The following is a 17,541-nucleotide window of genomic DNA, read 5'->3' on the forward strand; positions in this document are numbered from 1 at the left end:
GATCCAACCTGCACTATCAAAAACAATGAGTCAACTAAATTTCTCTGTATACATGATATTATAAAATTGGATTCAATATATTACTATTGCATGTAATACTGATCTATTTAAGTGTATAATCATTGCATCACTTCTAAATCTCTCTTGTATTTCAATCATGTCTATACTAGTGAAAGATGATGTTTTCAGAATCGGAAGTAGACAATTTCTAAGTGTTTGATTTTCTAAACAATTTAACCTGTTCGTCCTTAATTCCTTTCAAACTGGTCCAAAATCACCGCTGATACCAATGGATTTGGGCCAAACCATGATGGTAAACGGTTTAAGTTGATTTCTGACTCATAATTTTACCTCTGTGATTAGTATGGAATCATTCTTGAGGTTTCTTGGTGGTGTTACTTTCAGTTCACTTGGCAATTCGCTGACCCTTTCAAACTGAAGGGTTCCTGACGAAGCACCGGCAAACTTTGGTAGATCTGTGAATATTAAAGAAATTATTATTGCCGTTTCATGCTGTTGAAAATATAAGGCTTATTTTGATAAAGAGGAAATAACAAAGTAACAACTTCAGAAGTACAGTCATGTACATTATAGAAAATCGAAGAGAGATAAATGTTCATGTAACTGTCAACTGAAAGATATTTTTCTAGAATGCTATGGATATAAAACTGCTGCATTAAGTAGTCCCATGAAATAAAAGTGACTGAAATCATGTAAAAAGAGGCCATTTTGTCATCTTAACAAGGAGTAATTTGTAAAGTAGAATACCTGTGTTTACCTGCATGTACATAGTTATTTGAAAATAAAATTGCAGCTATATTTCTGCCTTTCTCTACATTGGTTAATCATACATACAGTAACTTTAGTATTTCCCAAACATAGGTGGATTATATTCAAATTATCATAACTTTCAATGATAGATTTACTAGAAAAAATGGAAAAATTGGAAAGTTTTGGTAATTACATACTATACTGAGGTATATCCTGCTGCTGCTGTTTCTTCTTGTCTCCAGGAACACCAGCAAACATGTCATATCTGGAAAATGCAGAAAGTTTGATCGTATGGCGCCCTCTTGCAAGTCATATTAACTTGCTTTTGTTTTTGTCGGCAATGTTGAAATAAACTTACCACACCAGCGCCACCTTTCAGCCTGTATCCATTACCTTTTGTTCTTATGGGTAAAGTCCATTTAGGAATGCACCCAAGATTATCTTTGTCAATGGTGATAAATCATAATGTTGGACACATACAATGTGTCTCTTCAAATATATGAGTCGTGACAAAGGGATCTGTGTTGTTGAATGTTTATCAGTGTTGCTATGGCAGAGAACATATTTTTTGATCATAATTCAAAGTTATCACATATATGTGACATCCTCACAGATGAACCAACAAACTGTTTGATAAAAAACCTGGAATGTCTCTGCAAATCATTCTTGTTGGAACTTGGAAGCAAACAAGTAAATATGAAAATGTTATTAACAATTTTTCATCCAAGTATTTTGACTGATATGATCATGCACATACCAAACCAGGAACTTCATTGCCATTTTATCACGATATTATTGTTCTCATGTCTGATTGTCTTGATTTACGTACAAAGGTGATGCTGCTAAATTGGGGTCTATTTTTAAACCTCTTGACTCTAAGTTGTTTATCGTGAAAAAAATTCTTCAAAAGATTATTGCATCTCTGATTCACACACAATTACAATCTCTGCAGCACAAGCATCTGACACCAAATTCTATTACTACATGCTACTATGTACAAGTTGATATGATATCTATTGTTAATTCTATCATATGAATGGATGCAACCAATTTGTTTTAAGGTAGAATGCACCTTGGGGACAGATAGTCAGACTCAAATTTTACAATTCTTTTCTAATATACCACTTGTGGGGGCTCACTTTAAAGCTCTTGGAGAAAAAAATAACTTTCACCATCTTAGTTTTTCGAAAATCAAAAATTTTATTTTTCCCCATAGAGTTAACACAGGGATGGCAGCCATTTTGAATTTCAAATACCCGTAAAACTTGGGTAACTTGTGTCTCTGGTACCAAAATTTGCAAGGTGACCCCAGATTTTAATTCTTGATTTTGAAAGAGAATTGTTGAAATATATTTTGAGGAAAGATTGGGCAAAAGATCAAGTCTTTCACTTTTGAGGCGCATACTACCTTGAGTAGGAGATTTGGATAATCCAACTCTCTTACTGAAAACAAGCTGCTTGCACCCATCTATCAGGTTCATGAACAAATTAACTTAAACATTTCATGTTTCATACTAATTGTCGGAGCCATTTCAACATAAAAGTGTGGCCAATTATATGAGGAAATATTTTACAGTCAGTATTGCCAGTACACGACAAATTTCTAACCATTCATACCTTCATCCTTGAATAATCAAGTCCAACCTTGACACAGAAAACATTGCTGGTACCAAAATTTGATGATGAAAGCTACACTTTGAGCCAATTTTCATATAGCCTAAATGTTATTCATGGCTTGTATGATGCTTAAATTGCCTTAAAGGTTGGTGTATGCCTCTAAAGTGAAAGACTTAAACTTTTGCTCAAACTTTCCTCAAGGAATATTTCAACTTTGAAGGGGGAGCTTAATTCCTATACAGTATGTAGGGTAGGCTGGTTACACACAAAAAATCTCCTGGATGTTATTTTTAAAGAATGTTTGCGCTACTATGCACACTTATAAGTGTAGAAATAAGGAAGCACAGGTTGAACTCTTCAAAGCCAGTTGAGCTCCAAGACATTTTTTCACATCATAAAAATATAAACCATCTGCAGTAATCACGGTATGCACTGATCACTTCAATATGTGACAGTCAATACACCAGCCATCTGTATGACACATGGCTACAAAAAGCCATAATATTTTGGGATAAACAATTTTTTCCGTATATAACAACGGTTTACTTTCAATAAGACATGACTTACTCCGGTGGAGGTGAGTGTAGTGCACTGAATCTCTCTTCAATGTTGATCGTGTATGGTAGCTGAAGATTGGCATCATATAGGATATCCTGTTGCAAAAGCAAAGGACAGAAAAAAAAATTTCAAATATTTATGTGACAGGAAATCCCTTTTAATATTGCATATCTTTTGTGAAAATTGTATTATATAAGAAGTAAATCATATGCTAGGACCTTCAAACATTCTCAAAGAATTATGCCTGCCGCTTTACTTACACACAGAACATTACAACACAGCCAATTACAACATTTTTTGTATCTACCAGGAATACAATACGCCTAAGCGACTGGTCATTTTTTAATTGAATTGGGGGGGGGGGGGGGGATGTTTTTTGGTGGAGTGAACACAGGAAGGAGCAAATACAGGGGAGGAGCATTTTGAAAGTTACAATATCACAAGGGGAGGGAAATTTAAAAAAATAGTGACAACATCACTGTTCGCTCCCATATTATCAAAACAAGTCAACAATTGTATGAAACATGGACATAAATATACAGACAGACTGACATACACAGACTGGCACAGAGTGATGACATTGACCCCAAGTGTGCCTTGGCCCATGGAGAGTGATAAAGATATAACAACAGCTGAATGTAATGATAAAATAGTTAAGTATAGGCCTATACAGGCACTGAGAGTGATATGTTACAGCAACTTGATTAGTTTCTTTTCCTTTTCTACTTCTGTCATAATCTTTAAGACAATCAATCTGCAAGGCAGTATATGTATTGACAAATATGTTATCTTTTACAAGCATACAGAAAAACTGTTCTTGATTTTTCATTTACAATATTTGACATAGACTGAAATACATAACATGCAACCAATGTTTACACTTTGCCCATACACCAGATACATGGAGAAATTTCAACATACAATCATCAACTCAGAAACCCAGGGAAAAGTAAACATTGTTTTCTTCCAGAACAGCTGGTGTATCCACATCTGGAACAACTTACAAACTTAACCAATTACACAAGGATGATGACACAAGAGATAAAGTTAAACTGTGGTGAACTTGACTATTCCTTTTAAATCCTTACCTAACTTGACATCTTAAACTAAAATACACTGCATGGTTAATTGCGCACAAAAATACATCAGGGTGGACCATTTGATAAGGGATGGTGTCTGGAAGATCGATGAGGTACATTATCTTTTTTATCCGATCCATTGTACATTCTTTTTTCCCCCCTCTCCCACCTTTTCTTTTTGTCAAACCTTCTCTGGCTGAATTTTTTATTGGCATTTGTTTGGAATTTTTTCAAAATCTGCCAGGATTTTTTTACCGCATTTCAACACCAAATACAGTTTACCATATCAAATGCTTACTAAATCACCACATTATATACTCTTAGTTCCAGTAGGTATAAAATTACCAAAAAAATCTTAAAAATACAAAATGAAAGATATCCCAGTAAAACTTACAGTTTCGCAAAGTTGCCCCAAAAATTCAAATTCCGGATTTCAACTTAATTTCAATATATCTTATTAACAAAAACCCTAAGAATCGGTTTACTAAATATCAAAGCAATCAGACTGGTAAATTTTGAGAAACAAATTTTTTGACCAAAAATGAGAAAAATTGCCCCCCCCCCCCCAATACAAAATTGCAGATTTCATCATTTTCTTTGAAAAGATACTACATCGATCATCGATTTTCTTTTGAAAAGATACAATATTGATAATGAGACTTTGAGAGCTGGCTTTTATCAAAAGGGCCATGAGGTCTAGTACACAAATTTTCAGTCACATTTAGATGATCAAGGATTTACAGGATGAAGTTCAAGATAATCTGGTGTATCTTGTTAGTTCCAGCAGATAAAAAATTAATTTATAATTTTTATTGTAAAGATCTTCATTTTGATGTCTCTACCTGTGAGTCACCAGCCCTATAGTAGTACAACACCATGACAGATTTTAAACACGTTTTGAGAGTGTGTTCTTGCCACAAAACAACCCAAAATGTTAAGAAAACATTGATTATTTGATTTGATCTGATTCATTAGACGTGGTTGAATGAAATATTTTGTTCATTGCCTCATTTTTATACACCACAAGTGAACATGTTCAACTTGGAAGTTTTCACTTGAGAACAAACGGATAAACATACATTTGTGGAGCAAAGTTCAATGATGGCACTGCCAAGACGGGAAATTCCACAAACTTTATGGACCTTCCAAAATTTATACCATATACCGTAATTAATTAAACTTCGAGACTCAAACTTTTATCTCCATGGCAACACAGACATTTATACAAAGCTCTTAGACCAAACATGCCATGGTATCAGCAAAACATGCATTATTAGCTTGTGTTCACAATATTATAAAATATGAAATATTACAGTACATTGTGATTGTACAATACATACTTGAAAAGATTACTGTTCTTAACATGACAAGAATGCTAATAAATGTATCACTGAGGTATTAAAGATCAGGTTAGAGTCTTATTGAAGTTTAGATGTGAAAGAACAACAGTGGCTGGCGGCTAATACGTATTTTAAGTGCTTGAAAATTGCTGTTGCTATGAATAGTTAATAACTGTACCTCCTCACACAATGCCATATAACTGTTATCACTAAGATCTACAGAAAAACTACATGCAATATGAGTCGAACATGACGGCATATTCTTTGTGTTATAGTTTTGAGTTGTTGCGCTGCAGCATTCAAAGTACATCATTTGCTATTTGTGGGTCACTAATAATTGTACGACCTGCATTACCAACGGTCAGTTCTTTGATTGTTATGGATTTATCAGTGGAGGTCGACATGCAGACATTGTGGTGAAAGTCGATGGATATTAGTATTGCTTAATATTTGTCAATATCATTTGTACATAAATGCTGTTGGGTATGCTTAATGTTAATCGGAACAGTTACCTATGTTTTAAGTCGTATATAAGCTATTGGTGATAATTACCAGTGAGGGTTATACTCTGACGATAGCTATAGGGATCGATTAATTGTTAAAGTCAAATGTTTATTGTTCACTTTATATTGATAATAACATTGACATGTACGCAGATGATTCAACCATAACTACCAGTGCAAAATGTATTCAAGAAATTGAGACAACTTTGAACTCTGACTTAAATAATGTTCATAATTGGTGTAAGAATAATAGAATGGCCATTAATTGTGACAAGACAAAGACAATGATTGTAACATCGCAACAAAGACGTAGACATTTGAATAAACAAACTTTAGACTGTAATCTTGGTGAAACGGAATTGCAAGCAGTACACTGTGAAAAGATTCTTGGTACGCTTGTCGATGAAAATCTGTCATGGAAGCAGCACTGTGACAAGATTTTTAAAAAAGTAAATAGTAATATTGCTTTGCTCAAGAGAATAAGACAGTATTTACCTATGAATATAAGAAAACTTTTTTATAATAGCTATATTTTACCACACTTGGATTACTGTTGTCATTTATGGGGAGCATCACCGTTTATGAAAAGGTTGCATAAGATTCAGAAACGTGCTATCAGAGTGATGTGTGATGCAAGGTATAATGCTTCGACCGTCGAGCATTTTTTTAAACAATGCATATAATGCCATTACCAGATAGAATAGTTTTATAAGAATGTTTGTATGGTTTTTAAATGTTTAAATAATCTTGCACCGCAATATATGACAAGTTTTTTTACCGAAATTGATCATAAAAGAGTTACAAGATCCAAGATGCAAAAATTGTTAGTGGTTCCTGCAACAAATAAGGATTTTTATCGAAAAGGCTTTACTGTAAATAGTGCCAATCAGTGGAATAATGTCGATTTAAATATAAGATCTAGTAACTCATTAAGCAGTTTTAAAACTGCCTACCTGAAAGCTTATTGGGTATAATTTTTTGTGTTTGTAAGTTTTAGTTTTCTTGTTAAATTTGTTTTTGTTATCTAGTGTGATTGTGCATTTTTTTCCTCCTGTGTGCAGGTGGTGACTCCTGGCCACTTTTTTCTGTGCATTGTATTGTTCTAGCTTTGTTTGTCATGTTTCATGTTGTTCTGCTTTGTATCAGTTTGTATGTTCATTTGAGGGCCCTGGGGAAGATAAGCATCTTTACTGAAGCTTACCAGGCTACCCTCGTTAAACAAGGTTTAATAAAATAAAAAATAAAATAAAACAGCATACGCTCTTTTGGTTACAGAAACACACACACACACACAAACACACATAAAATCACACAGACAACAGACTGTGAACTCACTAAGTTCCTTAATTCCTATTCCTATGCATGTACAAAACAAATGGGGGTGAAAATTACAGCAACTGATTCCATACACCTGTTATTTAATATAGTCTTCTAAACACATGCAACTAATTCATTCTTAAGCTTAAATCTTAAAAGTTTCACCTTTTGATTTTCAGCTTCTGCATTCGGTACCACATGTCCATGTTTTTGTCTTTTGAACAAAAATCCATTAGCAGTGGTTGTGCCTGTATACGTGGATTCATGCTTCCCTACAACACAAACCAACCAACAAACAAACAAACAAACAATATAATCAAACAAACAAATAAGAGGATAAACTGTTTCTAAAATTATTCAAACCAACAACTGTAATAAAATAATAACTGATGAATTTGCTGCTTACTATTGGAAGTACAACTAATCAATAATAAATTAAATTCTTTTTTTATGTCGGAAAGGTCAGTGCATTGTTCAAAACCATACTCAGAAAATTTGACATGCACAGGTTTTATGTTTACTTGATTGATTCCATATAATATATGGGAGACCATTCTGGAATAAAAGCATGAAATATTTTTTTTCACTTCCAAAATATTACACTAGGATGTGATATATCCTGCAAGCACGCAGATGCACGCGTTTCTGAGTACTTTTACAAAATTTGTGAAAAAAGGTTTTTAGAAGTAAAGCTATGTCTTAAAGTCCTACTGAAATATGCTGTGTGTGTTTACCCTGAAACCTCTCACCTACCTACATGCATGCGGGGATGCAAAACAAAGAAATTAATTACTTCGGCCTTATTGCAAGTTATAATAAAAACTGTAAAATAAACATCTTAAATACTGTTTCAGATTACTCGATCCGTTCACACTCAACTAGACTAACCTTCATGTCCTGTTTCAGTGACTTTGTAAGTCCATTCCTTGCCAGACTCCATCACACCATCTGTTACATGCATTTTAGATGTAAACAACCCTACCAGCATCTTTTTCATCGTCAACACTTCCATGTTCTCATTGTCTGGGTAGTACACTGAACCAATCTCACCATGGGGGCTTATCACAAATGAAAACCTGAAAGTATACATGAGTAGAAAAGCCTTAACTTTGTTAAAATTATATCTTAACAGTATGTTACCCTAATAAAAAATATCATTTTTAATTGCACATGGATTTTGGCTAAAGATCACATACTGGCCAAGTTCGGTCACTGTATTTCTTCATTTAATTTACTTATTTGTGTAAACCTAGGTAATTAAAACTCTAGAACTGCAGGGGATTTGATCTTGGTAAATCTATAAAATTTTGAGGATTGGATTCATTTGCAAGTACAAGTCAATACATATTTCTTAGGATGCACGATATTGAATGAATGCTTGATCTAGAAAGAATATGGATTAATTCTGAAATACCAGTCTGCAATTAGTGTGCCAGTAATATAGATTTGCTCACCCCAACTATCACCATTGCAAACTTTGTCAATATAATTCTGGTGGGTCAATGACTTGTTCATAAAGTTGACAAAAATCAGTACCACACCTTAAAAAGAGTCAGTTCACATCAGCAGAACAATGTGACAGGAAGATTTATACCACATACATTAAGGAAATATGATGCCAAGTGATAATGGATAAACCCTAATAGTTAGCTGTGGTTAACAAATTGAACTGAATGAAACTGAGACAGAAGTTAAAAACGTGTGTATGCATGTTGTATTTTATTATTTTACAAAATTGTCTATGTCCCTACCAGTTGGACATGTCCCAGTCATTGGAATGAGGATATACATCACCTGTGAAATGTAAACAAAATATATATCGGATGATAAAGAAATCACGACCTGAGTCATGACATGAAATAAATCATCATAGACGTCTGATATTTATAAGGTTATTCACAAAATACCAGGATTTATGTACATAATGCAGCAGAGGTATTGTCTGAGACGTGTAGCGTCGAGGACAATACCAAAGCATACGACATAGAGAGGACATAAATCCCGGTATTTTGTGACTAACCTTATTATTATACACCCTTTTAGTCCAATTTTACCACACAAAGTTCGAATTAGGGCATTTTTTTTATGCCCGTCGCGCACTGCACTGAGCGATCATAAGCATACAGGGAATGCTTTTCGCTAAGTGCATAGAACCAAGTTTCAACCTGTGCAGCGCATTGCACAATGGTAGAAATTGTAGGTCAGTGGCATAATTTCACTCAAATTCACAGATTTCAGAGTAACCATCATTCACTGTGTGTAATGTTTCAAAGTATTTTTTTTGTAAAAAGTGTAAATCTTCTCTTCTTTTTCCCCATGTTGATGTAAAGGTGTTAAGGTCAAAGGTCAAATAGCATCCAATATATAACACCTAAAGTTATTGTACTGTGTACAAGTTGGACTCCGCATCCACTGATACTGAAACTTAATTTCTGTACAACGAAACCCCATAGGTTACAGACGCTTGTGTATAATAATAAACAAATACAGTGCTTGCCTGAAGATCCCTAACACAATTTACGGACAAAGGAGCATACGTTATACCAGTACAGTGGATTTTTTGTGCAGTTTCAAAATATTGGTTCAAATTCTAGTAATTTGTTGACCCAAGATTAAAGTTTTGCAAATGCATGAAAATCACCTGCTTTCCTGGCTTCTTTTTCTCCCGCTTTCAGATTTCAAAAGAATAAAACGCCACTCTGGCTGGGTCATATTGTGTGGAATTTTTCACATTTCATTTTTGAAATACTATGTAACAAAACAACAATTATTTTGTTTGACCATGAAATTCTTACATTTGGAAAAGGAATGCTTTATCATGATTTTAATCACTTTCTTGAGTTGTGTTGGTCATTTTATTCATGTTTTAAGAATGAAAATTGAGATAATGCACAACAAAAAATGCATTTTTTTACATAAATTTCTAGTTTCCAATGAGGCATTACATTTCATAAAGTAGTGTCTAGGTTTTGACTTCAATAAATTTCCATTATTAACACTAAAATTGAGGTTTTTTACTCAAAATATGTACCGGGCCCCCTTCATTTTTTGAGTAAACTATTGCCACCACATTAAACTTCATATTCTATGCTTTTTGATAAAATAAAGTATGAGGGGGTTGTCGTGTCATCTTTTATGAGAAACACAGCTTTGAAAAATGACAGTATGAGTGTTCAAATGCACATTAGTGCACGTATGACAACTTTACATCTACTTTTAAAATTTGGACAAGAACTTTGAACTCAAAGACAATGTGGATAGTGATTAAAATACACATTCCGTGACATTGTTATAGTCATTGAAAATTCTCTGTAATTAAGATTATACAATATGTTTGTTCTTTCTTTGCACGTATATATACATACATGTGAAATTTGATTACACTTCACATTTTTCTACAACAGTACCAGTGATCCAGCCAAGAGTTTCAATGTTAAGGCAGTGTTCGCGGTGACTTTTTTCTCCTCGCGTACGGCATACGCATTAGTCTGCTAAAATTGCGTAATGGCTGGATTTGAGTGCGTAATTTCACTTCCGCACTCGATTGATGAAAAAACTGACTGCAAAATACAATGTTCCGTTGAATAAACCTACACTACATATTCGGATTGTACGATGTAATATTATTTTAATGAAAACAGTTTAACGAACGACTTGAACAATGTTGAAACGTTACAGCGAAGGGTATACATGCGACCGTCAAAACACATCGGGCAACCCAAAAGTTAGAGTTATGGCAGCTTATCCAGACGGTTTCTGGACGTTTCGGCACCAAGTCGTTTCGGCACCGCAACCCAAGACGTTTCGGCACCGCTGAAGGCTACTTGTGGGAACTAGTGCTGGAGCGTAATGTTACAAATCAAAGCATTAAAAAGTATAGTGTCAACTAACATTCACGTACATGCTTTAATCTTTATGAGAACATGGGAAGAGACCGTAAGAAAAAACTTTATATCGTTTTCAAATCTGTGACACAAGTTTATCGATATCAATAGCCGCCGACACGGCAAAATTAAAGTTTGAAAGCGGTGACGAAACAGCACGGCAAAATTCACACAAAATGCACATAAAGTACTGGTCAGAACGCGAAGGTCACGCTTACGAATATGACGGATCAGTAAATTACTAAATAGTTTGAAAAAAAATCGAAACACAGATGCCGAAACGTCTTGGGTTGCGGTGCCGAAGTGACTTGGGGTCGGAAATTGAGAGGCCGAAATGACTTGGGCCGAAACGACTTGGTGCCTGAACGACCAGTTACCATCCAGACACTTCTGCAATGTTCAAAATTTATCGGGATTCCGACGAGCTGTACCGATGAATCATTTTTTTTCACGGACTCGTAGAGCAAAGTTGAAAGAAAACAGACTTGTCTGCTTCGACGCCATGCTGCATGTGTGCTTGATCAAAATTTGGGAACAGCGAGACGCGATGATCGTGCACGGTTGGCATTTATATAATTTGTCGCAGCATTTCTGTCAATTACTCACTTTCAGAAACAATCGCTCGCCTGAAAATTAGCAACGTAATTCATAGGCTCAGCTGACATGATAACGTGCCTAACGTGATAACGTGTGGACTACGATGCCGATTTTTCAGACAACGCCCAGAGAATCCAAAACTTTCCACACAAAATGAGTGATTGACAGAAATGTGTTGCAACAAATTTCGTCTGGTTGTCGCCTAAACTCAGTTGTGGGGAGTGCTTTCGGTGTTATCCTTTGCGTATAGAAACGCATAACGATGAAAAAAATGCGTAGAGAGTCAATTTCAATGCGTAAATACGCACGATTTTTGCGTAAACGCGAACTCTGTAAGGCCAAAAAAAAAAAAGAAATGTTTCTGGTCAGCGCGCGCGTCACTTGAACAACAGCGCGTCACCCTTTTTTTTCCCGGTTTGTGGCCTGCAGCTGTGGCAAACTACATACTGATTTACTATAACACCAAACCAAAACGGCTGAGGAGAAAGAGAAAATTCTTTGGGGCACATGATCAGTGACTGCATATTGATAAAACTGTAAAACTCAGTGTTCTCCCCAGACCATAGCGGTCCCGCCGCGCTAAACTTTCGCCTCTCCCCGTACGCTTTGATTCTCCCCGTTACGCTTTCAAATAGTCCCGCCATCCTTTAGTTCACACGCTCTGCGTAGCTACCAGCTGATGCATGCATTGTCTACACATTAGCGCCCGCTGCAACTTTCAACCTGGTGGAAGGTGTGAAGTATGGTATGCATCAGATAAATTGTCCGTAAGTGTTGAGGGGGAACCTTAAAACAATAGAAGAATCGGCTGGGTTGTTCACAAATTTTCATTCCAGAACGACTATTACGACCAACAAAGACCTTTAATACTCATATACATCGCGGACAAGTGTTCACAGAGGTAGGCGGTGTAGCACTAGCAGGTCCTTTGATCACATTCCCATGCTTTGATCAACGAAATGGATCGCAAAAGAAACAAGAGTTAACTGGTGAGGTTGATTGTGATTGTACAACCATGATACAACGATGAGTTTTGTCCTAGTACGATCACGATTGCGATCGAGTTCACATTGCATAAATTTTAATATGGCGGCGGCCATGTTGGTCGACGGGTTTATAACGCGTTGACATTGATAATGGCGTCGCGTGTGGTGCCACTCTAACACGTCCTCTGAAATATTTTACACCTGATTTTCGAGGGATTCTAGTCGTACTTAGTTCATGTCTTGTGATCATCTTGGTGGTATTTTTAAAATACGAACCTGTATGTATACTGAATACTGTATGTATACTGTATGTATGAATCGAACGACGATGTCCAGTGGCAGTAGAAGTTATGGGGGGGGGGGGGGGGGGGGGGGGGGGGGCCGCTGGTTGAAATCTATCCCCGTGATGAAAAATTATTCGCGGTGTTTGTCGTTCAAAAATGATCTAAAACTCAATTATATTTGAATTGTGTAAAGCTTAAACTTGTGAATTTTCCTCTTTGTTGGCAAGTTTTGACAATTTATGAGCAATATATGTATTAATGAAACTCTAATCAGACGAACCATTTCTTGCTCTCAAAGTTTCAATCTGAATCTTCTGTTTTAATTGCAATTGTAATTACAATACTGTGATGATTTATTTAAGTGTAATAAAGAGTTTCCATGATGTTCAAACTGCACACTTGTGTGTTACCATTGCATTTTGTTGTGAGTGTATATGTATGTGTGGATGCATGTGCAAGCTTACATCCATATGCAAATATAAAATAATGATATGCAAATGATTATGCAAATTAACCGCTACGCTTTGGCGCTTTAGCTGACCCTCCTCCCTCCCTTGAGGAGGAGAAAAAAGGAAAAAAAAAAAAAAAAAAAAAATCCGCGTCGCCGCACCATTTTTGAAAGAGAGGCCTGACCAGAAACATTTCTTTTTTTTTTTTTGGCCTAATCTGTTTCATTTTCAGTTAGTGAATTTGTCCTTAGACACCATATATATTCAAGCAGAAAACACTGCACAGGTATTATTGCTGGTTAAATTTCCCGTTGTTCCAAATCTTGGTCAAATATTTTTTGCACTGTTGGGAAACTCTTCTATGCATTTTGTTAGGATTCTTATCGCTGAATAGAATCATTGACAGATTGAATTATCATCTACATAAATAAACTCTACATACACACCAGATCCCTGATTATGAGCATCAGACTCTATCAGCAATATCTGTATTATTCCTCATACTCTTCCCATTTTTAAAATTTTCATATGGCCAGACAAAAAATAATTTAAAGACTCTGACAGCTGACATTGTATATAGCATGGATAGCATAAAACTTCAAAATTTTACCACAGTAAAAAATTTCATCAAAAATAAAAAATTTTTATTTATTAAAAAATTTCATCTGCCAAAAAACACAGTAATTTACCGTCTGGGTGGTCATAGTCCAAGTACTGCACCATACTAATCACACGGAGTCGACAGTGTTGGCCACTGTCAAGGTCTTCTAGCAGGTGAATTCCAAACTAAAATGTAAATATATCAAAGGGGATCATTAGTGTATGAGAATTACAATTAGAATTCAAAAATAAAGCAACTCTGAAGAGTTATGTAAAACCTTAATATGAGATGACAAACATTGCAGGCAATATTATAAATTTTGAAGTTGATAATCACATACACTGACACCGTCAATTTAGTTTTGCTGAATTGTTTATTTTTGTTTTCTTTCCATTGTAGCACTGTTAAATCAAACTCTGGTAACAGTTTAAAGTACAATGTACATCCACTATATAACACCGCTCTAATCAGATTTACATAACGATGGGGGGGGGGGGGGGGGGGGGGGGGGGAACATTTTGTAAAAGCTCTCTTAAATAAGAAAAAATTTCAAATAAATCAGAATATATATATATATATATATATATATATATATATATATATATATATATATATATATATATATATATATATATATATATATATATATATATATATATATATATATATAACACTTCACCGATGATTAGACGGCGCCAAACTTCAGGTTAACTGCTAACATTGCTAATAGTCGGTGCTCATAGTATATTATGATGCACATTAATGTTGTGAGTTTATGGTTGAAGATTAACTTCTTTACATCATTTTAAAATTTGCAAGTGAGAATACAGAAATCTTTCAGTAATAGAGTACAACTTACTCATCTACAAAGAGTTTTTATGTATCTTATGATGCAAGTTTGACTGCTTCATGGCATAGCTGATGTACCAGTACATTGTATGTTACACAATACCGGGTAGAGTTGTACAAAGCTTATTTTCTTTATATAATTTATCTGCGTTTTTAACATGGTCACAACACAACACTGCAAAAAGGTACTTGAATGCACATCATGACATAATTCTATTCCATGCAGCTCTATACAAGCCCCAAGTTGAAAGGGCTAAAACCACAGGCACTTGGTCGCTGCTTTGCGAGACCCCTGTGATATGAGTAGAGAGTATAGAAGGGGCTTTGCACAGCATTCTTGCAAGTGCCATGTGGCTAAAACAGTATAATCAAACTTGCAAAAACACATAACTCTAGAAGAGAAAAGCAATGGGCGGCAACAGCATGGCATACTAGACCAAAAAGTAACATTTTCCATGTGGGGGAGTTCAATATTACTTCCCTCATTGGAAGACCATACACTAGCTATGTACAATATGTACTGTATGTTGATCCTGATTACGATTTCTCTTTTTAATCACCTTACATTACTTTATAGCTCAACAACACACTTGAGGAGAGCGGGTATGCAAAAATTACAAAAACTCAAAGTTATCGACAGAGTTGCATGTGCTGATTTTGAGGGGGGGAGTAGAGTTTAATCAGAAATACTGGTATATTTCACAAGACTGGTAGCTAATCTTTCAGATAAAATATGTAAATCCATTCATATCACTAAAACTAGAGTCATACAAACTTATGAAACAATAAAGAGTGTCACAGTAAGAGCAGTACTTTTGACATTCATGACAAAGTAATATTCGTCCTCTACTGAGGTTTACAATATACAAAAAACTTTTCGTTTGCAGGAGTTTTGGAACTGACCTTCTACCTAATTCTCTGTAAGGTGTGATCAGATATTTTTAGTTTTGTCAGCTATTTCCGAAAGTTAAATTTTTTTTATATCTGACAAAATAATTTTTCAAATTGAAAATCAGTCTTATTAGTAACTGGTTTGTACATTCCGAGTTTATTCCTAAATTTGCATTCCATATTTCCTTGAATCGTTATGCACACCAAAAACTTAAGCAGAGTCAGTTTACAATAAATAAAATCTCCTGATTTAAAAGAAGGCTTAATGCAACAAAACGTTACAGTTCGAATACCTTGACATGAACTTGACGTTGACTAGCACAAATGAAGTTGAAAAATGCGGCTAGACTACACACGTCTTTGTGTCAGCGAAAAGTTACTGTTTCGTTCAAGCAGATGTCACAGAAATTGAATAAATTCGGAAAAAAATGCAAAGAGATATTGCGGGTGAACTTTTTCCGAACAATAGTATTAAAACTTCAGGTGCCGCCAACTGGTAAATTTCATGAATTTCGCAAAATCGTCGCAAAACATGTTTTGAAGGCTGATATGCCGATTTTTCTTATTTTTGACCTTGACCAGTATAGCTGTTCGTAACTGCCCTCCCACTGGCATACACGGAAAATGTGCCCTCCCACTGAATTTTGATGCCTGCTGCCCTCCAGTCTCTATAGTCTGCCCGCTCCCCACTCCCCACAACATTTCAAGCTCCCCTCTGCCCTCTCCCCACTACTGAAATTTCCCATTGCCAACTAGATGCCCACTAGGTAACCCATATCAACGCAAAACCGTGAGAGCAGCTAGCAGTATACCTTGGAACATTGCTCCCCTCTAAGTTAGGCGCTAAATCTCCCCTCAAGTTCTATCAACCACGCCGCTTTTCCCTCCCTCTACGTATCTTCCGGTGCCCACTGTTAAAATTTTTCTTCCCGCCCACTGAAAATAGTGAAATTTCTTCCCCGCCCACAGTAAATATCGATTTTTTCTCCCCGCCGGCTGATTAGTTTTGAAATTTGCCCGCCCGCTGAAAAACTTCACACGAACACCTTTTTGCACGAACAGCTTAGTTGGCGGCACCTGAAACTTGCCTTCAAACTTGATAATGAACTTATGGTTTATATTCTTTTGACTATAAAAATACAAAAACGTCCAGAACTATTCCGTCAGAAGCCGTTTCATGTCGGGAGTTTGTCTTCTGATTTGGGGAAGGGATTATAATTTGACCTCAGATGACGAGTTTCTCCCAGGCCCGATCCTATAATATGTCCCATGAAAACAAACCCATAACTCAGATGATGATGAAACAAATAAATCAAGGTTTACCTTTGCTTTGGTCTTGAAGATTCCTAATTTGTCAATTTCTGTGGTAGCATTATATCGATACACATATTCTCTGTCGGGACGAAACTTGATGAGGTTCGCGTGAGAAAATTTTGCCAAAGAGACTTGCAAAAGAAACAGCCAGAGAAAAACTCTGACTGGACCTCTCGCCATCTTCGTGCTCCGCCGAGTTATGACTAGAAGTATGTCACTCCCAGGCTTATATTAAAATACAAGGATGTCACGCAGACGACTTCGACATCCTTATAAATATTCTATGATCGATGGGCAGATGTCGATAATAAATTTAATCTTCTCCTGGGCCGGGGTACGCGGACGGTGAGCAGGAACCACCGGATGACATACCGTGAGCAGTAAGAACAAACAGCGCCACCTGCGACCAAATTGAAAAAGGCAGCTACGTATTCCTTTATATAGCATCCGTAACTTCAGGGAAGCCATGGTAAAAAAACGAAAATAAACAAACACAAATAG

The 17,541-nt window shown here is 35.8% G+C and overlaps 1 protein-coding gene across 1 annotated transcript in view; it reads right to left on the reverse strand.

The window, feature by feature from the left end:
* Nucleotides 1–17,298, reverse strand: part of LOC139146179 (uncharacterized) — a 36,906-nt gene extending 19,608 nt beyond the window's left edge. Inside the window, exons 1-8 of the mRNA XM_070717588.1 lie at nt 17,050–17,298; nt 14,075–14,171; nt 8,937–8,979; nt 8,074–8,261; nt 7,351–7,457; nt 2,956–3,041; nt 969–1,036; nt 352–476 (exon numbers count right to left, since the gene is read on the reverse strand). Of these exons, the coding sequence (XP_070573689.1) occupies nt 352–476; nt 969–1,036; nt 2,956–3,041; nt 7,351–7,457; nt 8,074–8,261; nt 8,937–8,979; nt 14,075–14,171; nt 17,050–17,220 (885 nt within the window). The 5' untranslated portion in view covers nt 17,221–17,298. The remainder of the gene's footprint in view (nt 1–351; nt 477–968; nt 1,037–2,955; nt 3,042–7,350; nt 7,458–8,073; nt 8,262–8,936; nt 8,980–14,074; nt 14,172–17,049) is intronic.
* Between the last annotated feature and the right edge of the window lie 243 nt (nt 17,299–17,541).

The sequence above is a fragment of the Ptychodera flava genome, chromosome 12 (assembly GCF_041260155.1).
Source record: "Ptychodera flava strain L36383 chromosome 12, AS_Pfla_20210202, whole genome shotgun sequence".
Taxonomy (NCBI): Eukaryota; Metazoa; Hemichordata; class Enteropneusta; family Ptychoderidae; genus Ptychodera; species Ptychodera flava.